At 39.9% G+C, this 18,070-nt stretch overlaps 1 protein-coding gene across 1 annotated transcript in view; it reads right to left on the bottom strand.

The window, feature by feature from the left end:
- Nucleotides 1-336: 336 nt before the first annotated feature.
- LOC129655161 (guanylate-binding protein 6-like) overlaps nucleotides 337-18,070 on the bottom strand; it is a 36,256-nt gene continuing 18,522 nt past the window's right edge. Inside the window, exons 6-11 of the mRNA XM_055585239.1 lie at nucleotides 9,772-10,017; nucleotides 8,178-8,458; nucleotides 7,273-7,485; nucleotides 5,425-5,527; nucleotides 4,893-5,086; nucleotides 337-3,979 (exon numbers count right to left, since the gene is read on the bottom strand). Of these exons, the coding sequence (XP_055441214.1) occupies nucleotides 3,755-3,979; nucleotides 4,893-5,086; nucleotides 5,425-5,527; nucleotides 7,273-7,485; nucleotides 8,178-8,458; nucleotides 9,772-10,017 (1,262 nt within the window). The 3' untranslated portion in view covers nucleotides 337-3,754. The remainder of the gene's footprint in view (nucleotides 3,980-4,892; nucleotides 5,087-5,424; nucleotides 5,528-7,272; nucleotides 7,486-8,177; nucleotides 8,459-9,771; nucleotides 10,018-18,070) is intronic.

Genomic DNA, 18,070 nt, shown 5'->3' with positions numbered 1-18,070 from the left:
CCCTCCCCATACCATCCCTCTGGGTCATCCCAGTGTACCAGCCCCAAGCTTCCTGTATCCTGCATCGAACCTGGATTGGTGATTCGTTTCTTATATGATATTATACATATTTTAATGCCATTCTCCCAAATCATCCACCCCTCCCTCTCCCACAGAGTCCAAAAGATTGTTCTATACATCTGTATCTCTTTTGCTGTCTCGCATACAGGGTTGTCATTACCATCTTTTCTAAATTCCATATATATGCGTTAGTATACTGTATTGGTTATTTTTTATTGAAAGGAAATGAAAACAGTATTTCACAGAGATATCTGTACTCTCATGTTTATTGCACAATTAATCACAACAGCCAAGATATAAAAACAACCTAAACACCAATCAATAGATGAATGAACAAAAAAGAAGTGATACATATACACAACAGAATGTTATTCAGCCATGAGGAAAGAGGATATTCTGCCATTTGCGGCAATACAGATGGACCTTAAGCACATTATACTAAGTGAGATGTCAGACTAAGAAAGACACGTACTCTATAATGTCACTTATATGTCAAATCTAAAAACGTCAAGACTTCTTTATGTTCTTCAATTCGGGATGTCTCTGGTCTAAGGGACTATAACATCTGCTTAATTCAAGTTCTCAATGGGAAAAGATATACAGGTTTTCTATAGAATAATTTGCTTTTCCACTAAACCCTATCATTTATTGGCCACATACTCTTTACTAAACAGTTTCTTCCTTAAAAGGCAAAGTCATTCTTCCTTCTGAACACTTGAAGTCACAGTTATAATTGATAAAGTCATTTAAAATCTCCAGTGGAGATGTGTTAACGTCCTTGCAGAGGCACAGAGATTGTGATACACAGAGGAGGTCACAGAGGAGGAGACTGTGCCAGAAAAGTTTTTTTTATTCTGCTAGCATTTAAATCAACTTAGAGATCTTAATCTAGTGTGTGAAATCCAAATTATCATTCCTTCAGGCCTTTGGAGTGTTCATGGAACTCTGGCAATTGATAACCATCATGCATGTGTCAGCATTTTGTGTTTCCAGCAGAGTCTTATGCAGTATACTCTGTGCCTAAACATACCCATGAAGATGCGCAGAAAAGTAGGTCATGGTTTCTGTCCTCGGATGAACTTTACTTTCATTTGAAAACAAACACTAGACAAAATTTCTTGCATTGCACCTGGGCCAGGACTGGATTTATTACCAGATCCCATGTGCCTCTACTTTAACAGGGACACTGTAAATTCTTTTCAGGATCTGGGTATCACTGCAAATTTGGATCCTGATTCCAAGAGTCCTCAGAACATGCAGGCATTCCCATTCTCCAGCACACAGGTACCAAGTAAATTTCCAGAGGTCCCCTAGAAGGGGAATGGGAAAATCATTATAATATAACCTTGTTCTAGAGTTGCAGGGTCATTTCTCTTGAGATCCTGCTTTCCTCTCCAGGTGATAAGTTCATTATCTGAAATTGGTTTAGATCAAGGCTATAGACTTTCTTTTCTTCGAGGCTACTTCTCAGCCTCCTGATATACATCCTTGATTCCATTTGATTGCTTCTTCCACATCCATTTTGACTCTACAGTCATCCTGTTCTATTTGCCATATTCAGAATTTTCTCTGGCCAGCTCCCGCTGGCTTCCACTCCAACCATGTTATGGACTGAATGCTTGTGTTCTCCAAAATTCATTTGTAGAAACCCTAACTCCCAATGTCCCAATGTACTTGGAAGTGGGGCTTTGGGGAGGAAATTATTTGGTAATGAGTGTGGGGCCTTTATGAGTCTGATTAACGCCCTCATAACAAAGAAATATGAGGTATTCCTTCTCTCACTCTTCCAAAACTGTGAGAACACAATAGGAAAGTTGTCATCTGTGAAGCTGCAAGAGGACACTTACAAACAACCCAGCAGTGCTGATACACACTTTTGGACTTACAGCCTCCGTAACTGGGAGACATAAGCATTTGTAGTCTAAGCCATCCAGTCTGTGTTAATTTATTATAGAGCCTGAGCTAAGACAAACCCTGATTCTCACCACTATCATTGTGCGTACTTGACTTTTGATGTTTAAATGCCAACACCTGGCCTCCATGTATCAGCGTCTATCAGCCCCAGTACTGTCAGGACATCCATTTCTTCATGGTACATCCCTCCTTCTACTCTTGCCTGCAGCAGAGAGCCACCAGTGAACTTTCAAGCAAGATGGGATTCCTCTCACCAGGAATATTCCTAATGTTTAGTAATTTTCTTCCAGCATCTTACAAGTGTACTTCACGGGAAGTAAAGGCAAAGAGTCGGACACAACTTGGTGACTAAACCACTACCACTAATGCTTCCTCTAGCTGAGATATCAAGGGGTAACAGGAAAGTTTATACCTTATACTTGAAGCAAATGTAAGGGATTAAAAACCAAACCAAGAGGAAAACAAAACTAGGATGCAGATTTGACGCCTTCTAGTGTTTTGCTCCAACTCATTGAACAGGCTAATATTTCTAGAAACAATGAACAATTTTATCATCTAACAGTCAATTTCAAATTCCATTTATTATCATTTTTAGTATTATACTTTATGCTTTCTTTGTTATTTGAGAAATGACAACGATATAATGAAAAACACGTGTTTTTTTTAAACACCCTTAACACCAAGCTGTCCCTCCCCAGAAGAAATCAATGATATCAGTTTTTCAAGAGACGCTCCATGTGTCCATATAAATGAGTGCACATAATAACTGCAGTTTTTATGGTGAACAGATAATGCAAACTGTTTTCTACCTCAGTTTTTTTAATTCTACAATATATCTTTAAGCTTTTTCTATATGTGGCAGAGAAGGCAATGGCACCCCACTCCAGTACTCTTGCTTGGAAAATCCCATGGACGGAGGAGCCTGTTAGGCTGCAGTCCATGGGGTCATTGAGGGTCGGATACGACTGAGGGACTTCACTTTCACTTTTCACTTTCATGCATTGGAGAAGGAAATGGCAACCCACTCCAGTGTTCTTGCCTGGAGAATCCCAGGGACGGGGGAGCCTGGTGGGCTGCAGTCTATGGGGTCACACAGAGTCGGACACGACTGAAGTGACTTAGCATAGCATAGCCTATTTATGCGGATAGACTTCCATTGTTGATTTATTTACTGGCTGCATAGTATTCCAGTATATGTACATGCAAAATATATATTATTAATACCAACTATATAGATAGACACTTAAGTAGTTTTCAGTCTTTTGCCATTAAAAGAGATGCCTCAATGGACCTCTTGTATATATGTGTGTATAAAGCAGTAGTGGTGTGAGTCGCTCGATCATCTCCAGCTCTGAGACCCCATGGACTATAGGCCGCCAGGCCCCTCTGTCCATGGGATTTTCCAGGCAAGAATACTGGAGTGGGTTGCCATGCCCTTCTCCAGAGAATCTTCCTGACCCAGGGATTGAACCTGGGTTTCCTGCATTGAGAGCAAATTCTTTACCGTCTGAGCTAGAAGGAAGCTATATATGTGTATATATGTGTATATGTTGTGTGTGTGTGTGTGTGTGATTTTGCACACATATATTTCTTAAAAGTGGAGATGCTGTATCAAAATGTCTAGGCATTTATTCTGTCTAATGTGGGTCAGGCATTGATATTTTTAGTAACCACTTTTTATATTTAAAGCCTTGCTAAATGAAAGTGAAAAGCATTCACACCAAACATAGGCCAGAGCATATACATATATTATATATCTTTAATTTCTTTAAAAGGAGATCTACTTTTTAAATAGCAAGCTCACACCTTCCACAATACGACCAAGAAGTTTGCCTGGAACACACAATACTGAAGCAATCTCTTTGCCAAATCTGTCCAAGACTAGTGAAATCCAGGAAGCATTACCATCATTAGTATTATCAATCATATTTCTCAAATGATTTATCTCTGCACTCATATTCTCAGATTTCTGTCCAAATCCTTCTTTAAGCAGAGCTTCCTGTGCCTAAAAAAAAAAAAAAAAAGAGTGAGAAGAAGAGTAAAAAATTTTAAATTCCCTTTTTTCTCAAGGATTACATTTTCTCAAATCTTAAAATTTCATCAAACTGTCTGTTGTAGTCCTAATATTGTTCTCTGTTACTCAATCATGGAAGGAGAATTTTGTAAACAGAATATCTACCGGTTTTGACCTGAACATTAAGAGAAATTGTAGTTTACAGTCTTACTACTACTCATACACCATTGGATTTAGCCCGTGAAGCTAAGACTGACATGAGGACAAATACATGTTCTAGGCAAAAGATGCCAGGTGTAATTGCACTAAGTCTCAGCCCCACTCAGGATGGTATAGTCACCCAAATCATAGACATCTGTTCTAAACACACCCAGATGGACAGTGAGAGAGTTTCCCTTTTGCTGCACGATAGCTTGGGTATCCACCCTTGGAGACAATGCAGCACATTTAAAGCTGTCCCTGCCCTGTGTTTGTTAAGTCTGGGCATTGCTGATAGTTCTATGTCAGCATAGATAGGGCCTTTGGGTGGTAGCAGGGTAACTGGCAGTGACGCTCATAAAGCAAACCAGTTAAATACATGTGGTTGGAGTATCCATTTAACCAAGCCTCATGAGATCATTTTAAAACTCCCCAAATTTTATAATAGGGTTTATAAATACAAACAGTGTTTATATCCTCTGATGGCTTGCAGAGGCCCTATGCCTCTTGAAGTCTCCAGAGTCTACTTACAGAATAGCCCTCAAAGACTTTGGAAGGATTCAAAGGCTTTGGGGTTTTAATGAATCACAAGCAGTAAATGGCAATGGTGCTTCCCTCCATGGTCTTGCCGTAACCTTTACCCATCCCTTCCTGAGGTCCCAGGGTAGTGACCATCGAGCACAACTAAGGCCACAGCCTGACTTACCTTCAGCTTATGCTCCAACATCATAGTCTGCTCTCTCAGTATGTTTTCTCTTTCCCTCTCCAGCTTCTCTGTCAGCTGGGCTATGTTTTCCTGGAGACTCCTCTGTTGCGCCTCCATCTCCTGCTGCTGCTCTTGCAGTTTCTGTTTTAGCAGCTCCCATTCCTTCTCAGCTGCCTCATTCCTGGCCCGCTCCTCTGCCCCAGGAAGGTTTTAGAGAGGGAAGAAAATAAGGTAAGGACTGATCTCTACCCTCCTGACCTCAGAGATTAAAATAAAGTTGGAAAGGGAGGTGGGAAATCTCTGAATTCCTTGCTTTGTCCACATCACCAAGAGCACATTCCAGAATGTGATGGGAGTCTGGCTGATGTCTAACCCCTCTGTGATTGCACAATTCCTTTTACTGTTTTCAGATGTAGCAGAGTTGTTCCACAGATGGAGAGGAATCTCTTTGTACCAGGGTTTTAGTCTCACACCTGTCAGAGGGCACTGCCCAAGTCTACCCATTCCCTGTGAGCCAAACCCTACCCCGTACCTGCTATAGCCTTCTCCCCATCAGTGAGGGCTTTATCTGCCTGCAGGATGGATTTCTCGACTACCACCTGTGACTGCAGAAAGCTCTGGAGGACTTCATTTTCCTGAGGAACCAAGAAGGAACACAGAACTTAGATTTCCATTGGGGAGATAAGTGCAAAAACAGTCACATCCACATAATTTTTCTTCATGTTTAAAATTCCACAGTAGTCCCCTACAAGTCTAAGCTCCTTAGAGTGACCTGTCTTCCTCCCATCTCCCTCCCAGTGCTACTTCCTTCTAGCCACTCTAGACTCCAGCCAGTCAGAACTATCTTCAGTTCTACAAACCCAAGATCTCCAGTACTTTTATATATTTGTCTTCCCAGTGTGAAATATTGCCTCTAAACTGTGCTGCTGTTTTCCTCTGCTCAGTTCACTTCAGTTGCTCAGTTATGTCTGATTCTTTGCGACCCCATGAATCACAGCACACCAGGCCTCCCTGTCCATCACCAATTCCTGGAGTTCACTCAAACTCATGTCCATCGAGTCAGTGATGCCATCCAGCCATCTCATCCTCTGTTGTCCCCTTCTCCTCCTGCCCCCAATCCCTCCCAGCATCAGAGTCTTTTCCAATGAGTCAACTCTTCACATGAGGTAGCCAATGTACTGGAGTTTCAGCTTTAGCATCATTCCTTCCAAAGAAATCCCAGGGATGATCTCCTTCAGAATGGACTGGTTGGATCTCCTTACAGGCCAAGGGACTCTCAAGAGTCTTCTCCAACACCACAGTTCAAAAGAATCAATTCTTCGGCTCTCAGCTTTCTTCACAGCCCAACTCTCACATCCATACATGACCACAGGAAAAACCATAGCCTTGACTAGACAGACCTTTGTTGGCAAAGTAATGTCTCTGCTTTTGAATATGCTATCTAGGTTGGTTATAACTTTCCTTCCAAGGAGTAAGCATCTTTTAATTTCATGGCTGCAGTCACCATCTGCAGTGAGTTTGGAGCCCCGAAAAATAAAGTCTAACATTGTTTCCACTGTTTCCCCATCTATTTCCCATGAAGTGATGGGACCAGATGCCATGCTCTTCGTTTTCTGAATGTTGAGTTTTAAGCCAACTTTTTCACTCTCCTCTTTCACCTTCATCAAGAGGCTTTTTAGTTCCTCTTCACTTTCTGCCATAAGAGTGGTGTCATCTGCATATCTGGAGTTATTGATAGTTCTCCCAGCAATCTTGATTCCAGCTTGTGCTTCTTCACTTGATGGCTAAAACTTAAGGCAACTTTGTTTAACCTGCTAATCCTCTCAGTTCAGATCTTTAAGATGATGACAATAAGTGTAGATGCATCTTAATGTCATTTGAAGGATTAAAGGGTCTAAGGAAAGATCCAGGAATCCCATTCCTGGGCATATATTCCAGGAAAACCAAAATTTAGAAAGACACATGTATCCCAATGTTCATTGCAGCACTATTTACAATAACCAGGCATGGAAGCAACCTAAATGTTCATCAACAGAGGAATAGATTAAAAGGATATACATAAATGGAATATCACTCAGCCATAAAAAAGAACAAAGTAATGTCATTTGCAGCAATATGGATGGACCTAGAGACTATCAAATTGTGTGAAGTAAGTTAGACACAGAAAACAAATATCATATGATATCACTTATATGTGGAGTCTAATAAAAAGGTACAAATGTAGTTATTAATGAATATCATACAGTGAATCTTAAGACCTAAAACTTTCATGATTTCCCCATGTTCTCTTATTACTCACACTTGGTGTTTTGCTCTCAGATTTTCAAGAGACCCTCTGGACTCTATTCTGTAGGCTCCCCATGCTCCCCTTGTTCCTCACCTTTACTCCTTTCCTGGGCAGTTGGCAATAGTCCTGTTGTAATCTTTCCATTGCTTTCCTGTAGAGTTTGTGCCCTCCAGGAACAGAGAAAGCACCTGATGATATACTTTGCATTAGGGCCTTGGAAAGCTCATCAAGTTTAGCCTGGCAGTATTTGATAGATACCTCTTCATTCTGCAGCATGAAACCCTCCTTCTTATTCTTTATGACATCCTGCAAGGGAAATATAGAGAGATGTCACCAGGAAAATGAAAAAGAGGAGATAAAATTTCAAAGAATGTAGTAGAAGGATTGGTCTAACTGCTGTACTCATGAGAAAAGTATTTTTTTTTAATCAAATAAAAAAGCAATCACAAGACCTGATCTATCACAACTCTGAAAACTCTCTGATAGAGCACAGGAAATTTTCTCAGCTTCCCTCAGGTTCTTCTTCTGAAATGTTGGAGTTGCATTATCTCTTCTCTGTGGTTCTTTGCAGTTGCAATGCTCAGTGATTCTATTTTCAATGATATAGCAAGGAGCAACCTAAGCTGAAAATGACTTGGAATAAGAGTCTGATTAGAAAAATTTTAGTTCCTGATCAAAAGAATGTGTTCAAAGAAAAAGAAATCAACTTAAGAATGACTTGTGTGTGTGCCCTGGACAGCACTGAAATCTGCAGAAGTATTTACTTCCAAAGGATATCTATACTGGTTTTACAGCAGAGATGAGAGACATTTCCAGATAAACTTCCCAAGATTTAGTAGAAAAAAGAAGAAAACGCAGTCCTTTGAAACTCTATCCCTCATGTGAACACAGACTACTTCATCCTCGAGTGAGGGATGAACCATGGGGACCATAAGGGCACTGCTAGGCTTCATTATTCAAGGGGAGGGGGGGAAATGGTAAATACAAAGACAAATTACCACAAGAGCCCTCTGGAATTCCTGATCTTTGTCCTTGAAGGAGCTCTCCATGAAGATGGCGATGGCTTCCCTCTCACAGGCTGTGTGCAGGTCCAGCAGTTCCTGGAACGTCTCGGTGGGGAGGCTCAGTCGCTGGGCCATCTGCTCACTGTAGTGGTCAGCTGCCTTCTGCACAGCTGCTGAGTTTTCCAGCTGGGCCAGAGTTGTCACTGCATTCTCCAAGCAAGGTACAGCTCCGGTATTGATAGTATCCACATAGGTCACAACCAAAGTCCTCAGTCCTAAATAAGTCAGGACATTTAAGGGATAAATATTAAGTTATCAATCAATAGGCACCAAGATTCTCAGACTACATTTTTAAAGACACACATGCTCACACACACACACACACACACACACACACACACACACCATCCCCCCTTCTATTATCACTACCTTCATTTTCTTATTGACTCTTTATTTTTATGTTTTTCCAACCCACAGGGCAGAAAAAATTGAAAATCTACCTCTATGTAATAAACTAGGAGGCATCTGAAATATTAAAAGCAAAATAGATTGCTTAGGTATTAAGATGAGACAGGGTATATCAGATTATATTTACTCACAATTCTGAGGCTTTGAATGGATTTTTCAGTGATTTATGGACTAGTATTTATTTTTGGTCCACTCTAATCTTCAAAAAAATTAAAAGACACTTAAAATTAAAAGATGCTTGCTCCTTGGAAGAAAAGCTATGACCAAACTAGATAGCATATTAAAAAGCAGAGACATTACTTTGCCAACAAAGATTTGTCTAGTCAAAGCTATGGTTTTTCCAATAGTTGTATTGAATGTGAGAGTTGGACCATGAAGAAAACCGAGTGCCGAAGAACTGATGCTTTTGAACTGGGTGTTGGAGAAGACTCTTGGGAGTCCCTTGGATCTCAAGGAGATCAAACCAGTCAATCCTAAAGGAAATCAGTCCTGAATATTCATTGGAAGGACTGATACTGAGGCTGAAGCTCCAATATTTTGGCCACCTGATGGAAAGAACTGACTCATTGGAAAAGACCCTGATGCTGGGAAAAATAGAAGGCAGGAAGAGAAGGGGACGACAGAGAATGAGATGGTTGGATGGCATTACTGACTCGATGGACATGAGGTTGAGCAAGCTCCAGGAGTTGGTGATGGACAGGGAAGCCTGACGTACTGCAGTGCCTGGGGTCACAAAGTGTCAGACACGATTGAGCGACTGAACTGAGCTGAATCTTCCAAAATATCTTTCGTATTCTACTCACAAAGAACACTTACTATATAGGACTTCAGAAAATGGAAGATTCTGTTTTTATACCCTAATAGTGAGTTTTTTTCTCAGTAGAGGAATTTTTCAGATAAGTAGAAGCCACAGATTTCAGTGACAAAACTTGCCATTTAAGGAAGGGATTTGTAAATTCCCCAAAGTAAGATAATTATGAAGCATACATATTTCTTTATGGAGTATGAGTGTCTGTAAAACCCAAATTCCATAAAGAATCAAACAAAAATACTGAAAAACATATTATTTACAATATTCAGCACACATCAACCCCCATTGAATCAGGAAAAAGAGACTCACGATTCCCAGTGACCATGATCCCCTCTTTGAGAGTCTTGATTTTTGCATTGGTAAAGATGTAAGAACAGAAATTGTTTGTTTGTTTCAGGAATTTAGGATCCAGTTGGTCTTCAGACACATTCTCAATATTGTATAGGAGTTCTTTGTCATTTGTTGGCCAATCAAACACAAAACACTTCCGTGTTGGAAAGAAATGCCTGATACACTCTCTGGGTAGATTGGATGTTCTAGCTTTGGGATTCCTGCCTGAAAGACAGAAAAACAGATTAGAGAGGGAAGACTTTTTTGAAACAAGGGAGCTCATGGTGTTCAGGACAGAGATTTGCGTTTCTTTGGTGTCTTCTATGGTAATAACTTATTTAGCATAAACACTCAGCACTTCCTTGCACATAAAACTTACACCATTGATATAACTCTGGAGAGAAGTTTAGGGAGACATCTGATTCAATAAAAGAAAGCTAAAACTGATATCTGCAGACCTGCACACTATAGAGCAGTTGTCTCTTGTAAAAGGATGAAAGTTCAAATGTAAATTTTAGCTCTACTGAGTCTCATGTAGGAATTGAACTGTGAGGCCGAGAAGAAGAGCCATAAACAAGGGTTAAGGGACAATACTTGAAATATTGGGAATGACACCCTAATTATTTAGAGAAAACGATTTTGATGCTAAAAAATACTTGGTACAGAGTTAGCTAATTTTTAGTAAAAACCTCTGAAGGATAAACGTAACTAAAATTCAATTTTAAGATGTCACCACTAAAATCAATCAACTCTTTGACAAAAACTATTATATTTGATCTGACAGTTGTCCTCTTCTGACTAGACAATTTCTCAATAGATATTTTGAGAAAGAATAAATAGAAAAAGCAAGAATGAGTAAATCAGAATTGATATCTCTCTCAAGGTTTCATCAGATATACCCAGTGTAAATGTAACCCATTAAAATAATTCATTAATTTGTAATTAAAACACAGGTAAATATGTGAGAATCAGGAGAAAGCTGGGATGAAGAAGGTAAAATGAATGTTCTAAAAATTATCAGAAATATTTAAAAGGCATAGATTGAAAAGACACACACTTCATCAGGTTTATTTAGAACATTAAGTCATTTTTTACATGATATTCCCAGGTGGTACTAGTGGTAAAGAACCTGCCTGCCAATGCAGGAGACATAAGAGATGTGGGTTTGATCCCTGGGTCGGGAAAATCCCCTGGAGGAGGACATGGCAACCCAATCCAGAATTCTTCCCTGGAGAATCCCAAGGGCAGAGGAGCCTGGAGGGCTATGGTCCATAGAGTCGCAGAGTCGGACATGATGAAACGACTTAGCCTGGCACATAACTATACAGGATTAGAAAGATCCCTGTTTGAGAATAAAATCTACCTATGTGAAATGCAGTTTTTTTTTTATTATTAGATAGACTTTTCATTATAATTTCATGCCAACAAGTATCTGGTCAGTTGTTTTCCTCAACAAAGAAAAGCAGAAGCCAAAATAGGGAACACAGGCTTCTGGTCTTTAGAAGGCTTTAGCACCCATTGTAATCTGGATGCTATTTTACAAATGGTATAAAAAACGAATTGATTTTGAATAATTTCACTTCACCTTACACTTTACTTTTCTTAAGTGAACATCAACTCCAGTGGCTAGAGCTTTGCAACCCACTTTCCAGCCACGATTCCTACAGATTTTGATCTAGTCTCAAGTACAAATGCAACCCTGTAGAGGGAATTCCTAATAATGTACTTTCACAGCCTTGAGAAATTCCATAGAAATAGCACCTGGAAAAACAGTATATATTAAGAAACTGTGTTAATGATTATCTTTCATGTTTTTCTTAAGAATGATCTCCTTGTTACAAACCCTAAGGCCAGACCCAGAAGGGAGTATGACTGGGATCATGAAAGCATGGACCTTGGAACACTGGGTCGGCTGCAGGCATGAATGCTGCCTACCCACTTGATGATTGTTCCCAAGACAAGCCCAAAAGGGAACTTCCTGGGGTAAAAACAAGGAGATCTGGACTATGTCAGTGTAGTGTCTTGGGAAATATAAGATCAAAAATAGTCTTGTAGTCTGCAATTAAAAATAAAAGCTGGACTCAGAGTGGACCCTCACCTCAATCCAATAGAGGCTGTATGTACCCTGACCCATTGCACCAGATTTCATGTTCTCTCTTCATTCTCGTCGCTCGCTCCCAGACCATTAGGGCAACAATTGGCACCCAACATAGGGCCGGAGCGAAAGACCACTAGGAGCAAAAGTGAAATTACAGCAACACAGAACCTGGGACAGTTGAGAGGCCTCTGAAAATTCCTGCTGGTAAGTCTTCAAGCATTTACAGGGTTAAAATGGTAAAACTCAGCAGTGGCCACAGGACTGGAAAAGGTCAATTTTCATTCCAATCCCAAAGAAAGGCAATGTCAAAGAGCGTTCAAACTACCGCACAATTCCACTCGTCTCACACGCTAGTAAAGTAATGCTTAAAATTCTCCAAGCCAGACTTCAATAATACATGAACCCTGAACTTCCAGGTGTTCAAGCTGGTTTTAGAAAAGGCAGGGGAACCAGAGATCAAATTGCCAACATCTGCTGGGTCATTGAAAAAGCAAGAGAGTTCCAGAAAAAAAACATCTATTTCTACTTTATTGACTATGCCAAAGCCTTTGACTATGTGGATCACAACAAACTGTGGAAAATTCTTCAAGAGATAGGACTACCAGAGCACCTGACCTGCCTCTTGAGAAACATGTATGCAGGTCAGGAAGCAACAGTCAGAACTGGACATGGAACAACAGGCTGGTTCCAAATAGGGAAAGGAGTACGTCAAGGCTGTATATTGTCACCCTGCTTATTTAACTTATATGCAGAGTACATAATGAGAAACGCTGGGCTGGAAGAAACACAAGCTGGAATCAAGATTGCTGGGAGAAATATCAATAACCTCAGATATGCAAATGACACCACCCTTATGGCAGAAAGTGAAGAAGAACTAAAGAGCCTCTTGATGAAAGTGGAAGAAGAGAGTGAAAAATTTGGCTTAAAACTCAACATTCAGAAAACTAAGATCATGGCATCCGGTCCCTTCACTTCATGGCAAATGGAGAAACAGTGGAAACAGTGACAGACTTTATTTGGGGAGCTCCAAAATCACTGCAGAGAAGGCGATGGCACCCCACTCCAGTACTCTTGCCTGGAAAATCCCATGGACGGACGAACCTGGTGGGCTGCCGTCTATGGGGTCACACAGAGTCGGACACAACTGAAGTGACTTAGAAGTAGAATAAAATCACTTCAGATGTTGACTACAGCCAGGAAATTAAAAGACTTACTCCTTGGAAGAAAAGCTATGACCAATCTAGACTGCATATTAAAAAGCAGAGACATTATTTTGCCAACACAAACGTCCGTCTAGTCAAGGCTATGGTTTTTCCAGTAGCCATGCATGGATGTGAGAGTTGGACTATAAAGAAAGCTGAGCACAGAAGAATTGATGCTTTTGAACCGTGGTGTTGGAGAAGACTCTTGAGAGTCCCTTGGACTGCAAGGAGATCCAACAAGTCCATCCTAAAGGAAATCAGTCCTGAATATTCATTGGAAGGACTGATGCTGAAGCTGAAACTCCAATACTTTGGCCACCTGATGCAAAGAACTGACTCATTTGAAAAGACCCTGATGCTGGGAAAGATTGAAGGCAGGAGGAGAAGGTGATGACAGAGGATGAGATGGTTGGATGGCATCACGGACTCAATGGACATGAGTTTGAGTAAACTCTGGGAGTTGGTGATAGACAGGGAGGCCTGGTGTGTTGCATTCCACGGGGTCGCAAAGAGTTGAACATGACTAAGTGATTGAACTAACTGAAAATGGGAAATATTGAGACTGTAAAACACTATCACCCACATATTTGTTTATTAAGACAACTCTTGAAAGGGGGAGGAGCTTCTATTAGTGAAGGGGGATTATTAGAATTGTTGCAAGCAATAGATAAATATTGCTGCTGGTTCCCATCAATAGGGGCCTTGGATTTAAAAGTCTGGGGAAAGGTTGGAGCCAAGTTTTAAAAAGAACATGCAAAAGGAACTCCACTCCCTATTTCTATTTGGAGTATGTGGGCATTAATTAATTCAGTACTGGAACCTTTACAGACTTCTGATTCTTTTGATGAAAATGATGATAATTCTCTTTAATAACCTCAAAGTTCAGAGTATGTGGAGTCTGAGGGAAAGGGGAAACCATCTGCAAAACCTGCTCCTTCAGCTGCCAAGGAAGATGATGAGGAATTTTTTCTTCTGTCTCCTCCCCCTTGTCCTGCAAATCAATACAGCAAGGGCAGTCACCAAATTATGTTCAATCAAGGTTATATACCAGGATTGGGACTGGGCAAAATCAACAAGGAAGAATTTATCCTTTGACTACTCAAGATTTCAAACCGCCCTCTTTTCACTAGTGGCCACTGCTCCTATTAATCTTCCTCCACCCACACCCATACCTCTTAATTGGAAAACAAATCAACCTGTGTGGATAGAGCAGTGGCCCCTAAAACAAAACAAAAAAAAATTTGAGGCTTTACATGAATTAGTTAATGAACAACTTAACAACAGATATATTATTGAGTCCTTTAGCCCTTGGAATTCTCCAGTGTACATTATACAAAAGAAATCTGGTTAATGGAGCATGCTTACTGATCTGAGAGCTGTTAATGCTGTTATTGTTTCAATGGGTGCTTTGCAGCCTGGTCTACCTAATCCTAGTATGATTCCAAGAAATTTGCATTTGTTTGCTATTGATCTCAGAGATTGTTTTTTCACTATTCCTTTACATCCTGATGACAAACCTAGATTTGCCTTTTCAGTTCCTTCCATTAATTTAAAAGAGCCACATAAAAGGCTTCAATGGACTGTATTACTTCAAGGTATGCTTAACAGTCCCACTATTTGTTAAAATTTTGTAACCAAGGCTTTACATCCAATGCGACAGCAATTCCCTTATGCGTATATCATTCATTATATGGATGATATACTATGTGCTTACCTGAAATTGATAGCCTATAGGAATGTTTTTAAAGCTAAAGGAATGCTTGGAATGTACTGGCTTGTATATAGCTCCTGATAAATTACAATACACTGAACCTTTTCAGTATTCAGGAAATAAGTCACCCATACTGCAATCAAACCAAAAGATGCAGATACGCAGAGACTCAATTAAAACCTTAAATGAACTGGATTCGGCCTAAACTAGGGATTCCAACTTATTCTTTATCCCATTTATTCTATTAAGAGAAAATCCAGAGCTTAATAGCTCCCAACAAAAATTTCCTGAGGCTGAGAAAAAACTAGCAATTATAGAACAAGCTGTACAAAACTGCCAAATAGACAGAATAGACTCTTTAGAGCCTCTTCAGTTGTTTGTCTTCCCCACCCCTCATTCTCCTACTGGGTTGATTATGCAAACTCCTTTAATAGTTTAATGAATATTCTTAGCTAATTCACAAACAAAATCTATTACCCTTTACTTAGATATGGTAGCCAATATAATTCTATAAGGAAGAGAGTGTGTTCAACAGCTTACTGGACATGATCCCTGCCTTATTTGGACTACACCAACTTCCAAGGAATTAAAACATTCTCTTCAAAATTCATTATTCATTATCTTGGCAACAAGCTTTTAGCTGTCCAATATGTTGAACATATTGGCAACCACTATCCTGATTTGCCTATATCTTGCAGTTTTTAAAACAAACAAGATGGATTTTGCCTAGAATTACTAGTGTCAACCCCATTCCCTCTGCTCCTCTCAATTTTACAGATGGCACTAGCTGAGGGAAAGCAGGATATACAGGCACATTTACGCTAGTAATTGAAACACCTGGATATTCTGCACAACAAGCAAAAATTCTACCTATTATACACATATCACAAAATATTCCCCAAGCAATTAATATCTTATCTGATTCTCAATATTCTGTACATGTCACTAAACATATATAAACAGCAACTGTTAAGGATACTATCCCATCCACATTATATATACTTTTTACAAATTTACAACAGGTGATTAGACACTGACAGTTTCCATTCTACATTACTCATATTCGGGCTCATACTATTTTACCAGGGCCTTTAACAGAAGGAAATACTCAAGCCGATGCCCTTTTATTTCCAGCCTTTACAGAGGCATCAGCCTTTCATGACCTGACACATTGTAATTCAAAATATTTAAAAACCAAGTTTCACATCACTTGGGCTCAAGCTAAACAGATTGTGAGCACTTGTCCTACATGTCAGATGGTTGCAATAACAGAAACTGGGGGAATTAATCCTCGTGGCCTGAGGCCAAATCAGATCTGGCAGATGGACGTAACTCACCTTCTGTCCTTTGGAAAGCTTGCTTATGTACATGTCACAGTTGATATTAACTCTAAATTTATCTGGGCAACTGCTTGCGCTAGAGAATCTACAAGACATGTTATTTCACATTTGCATAGCTGCTTTGCTACTATGGGCCTCCCAGAAAATATAAAAACAGACAATGGCCCAGCTTACACTAGTTCTGCTTTTAGGGATTTTTTAAGGCTTGGTCTATGAAAACATCATACAGGAATTCCCTATAATCCCCACAGACAAACTATTGTAGAACAAGCTAACAGATTCTTAAAGAAATGTTACAAAAACAGAAAGGGGGAGATGGAATGTCACTTCCACCACAGCAAAAATTATATAAAGCATTATTTACTTTAAATTTTTTGCATCAAGATAATGATTTCACCGCAGCAGAACAGCATTTTATAAAGGAACAAAAAGAAATTCACCCCAAACCACCTGTTTGGTGGTATGATCCAGAAACACACTCATGCATAGGGGGAATCTGATAACCTGGGGAAGGGGTTTCGCTTGTGTTTCACTAGTGATTCAGAAACACCCGTTTGGATTCCGTCGCATCATCTGAAACCATATCATGAGCAAACTCCCACAGAAGAGATGCTTCAATGGGATGTAGAGACCCCAGTAATGAGTTTAAAAAGCATGAGTCTGAAACAAACAAAGATAACGATTGCCCTCCTGTCGACACATCAGAACAAGATCCCCACTTGGGGACAAATTAAAAGATGAACACAGAAATCAGAGGAGATCTTAGAAAATGAAGAGAAAGCTGTCACTCCTAACAACCCGGGCGTTGCCATGTTTGCTCTTATCACCACCGCAGTGAGTATACATACCCCTAGCAACAGCTGACTCTAAAAATTATACTTATTGGGCATGTATACCTAACCCCCCATTACAAAAACCTGTTGACTGGGGGGATTCTATGATCCCCATTTATGTTAATGATTCTTCCTGGATACCAGGACCTGAAGATACACATCTTCCTCTTTTTTAAACAAGAGGAAGGGACTCCTTTCAGTGTTGTTTATGGGTATGAATCCTGGACAATTTGTGTAGGACCAGCTACAGGATGTCTTAAATTATCTGTGCAAGCCTGGCTGTCCACCAATTCTTTAAATAGCAACTATACTAAGATTTAGCTATATCTTCTCTCTGGTCTGAGTTTTGCTTATAACAACTCAGAACCCTACAATGACACCAAATCAGACAGACCTTTATGGGAGCATCTCAAGCTATGGACTGAAAAACAAGATCATATTCAGTGGGATAATTGTTGTGGAACTGAGGGAGTAATTTTGATTAATGGTTCCTATGGAATTGTATGGGACTGGTCCCCTAAGGGGTAGGCAGTCTCTAATTGCTCTCATCAAAATCAGTCCTGCAATTCTCACAAAAGGCTGTGTTGGAAGCTGCATAAAGTCTTTCACCATACTAATATTACCACTCATTTAGATCATCCAATTATATGGCATGGTAGTGGCATGTCTCCCCCCTTCCCACAATTGGATCAAGGAATAGGGCAAGGAGAGATTTGAAAATTGGCTTTAAGTCTTAAAAAATTCCAAATTTGGGATGGATGTTATTTCTTGACATTTAATACCAGTCCAAACTGGACATTTTATATTCAGGCTTTTGTGAGAGATCCTTATGTACTCTTGAAAAGAACAATTTCTATCAATGAAAGTGTACAAGAATTTTCTTGCCAGGATTGAAAATTATATACTTGCTTAAATTCTTCACTTTATAATTCTAATGAGTGCATTTGTTATATGAAGAAGGAGATGGGGAATATGGCTTCCAGTAAATCAAACCAGACCTTGGGGAGGCTCTTCTGAAACACATCCTCTTTTAAAAGTTATAAAGAGGAGGGAGGAGCCAAGATGGCGGAGGAGTAGGACGGGGAGAACACTTT

The sequence above is a fragment of the Bubalus kerabau genome, chromosome 6 (genome assembly GCF_029407905.1).
Source record: "Bubalus kerabau isolate K-KA32 ecotype Philippines breed swamp buffalo chromosome 6, PCC_UOA_SB_1v2, whole genome shotgun sequence".
NCBI lineage: Eukaryota > Metazoa > Chordata > Mammalia > Artiodactyla > Bovidae > Bubalus > Bubalus kerabau.
Note: the sequence above shows the minus strand (reverse complement) of the source record. Positions and strands in the feature narration are given on the sequence as shown.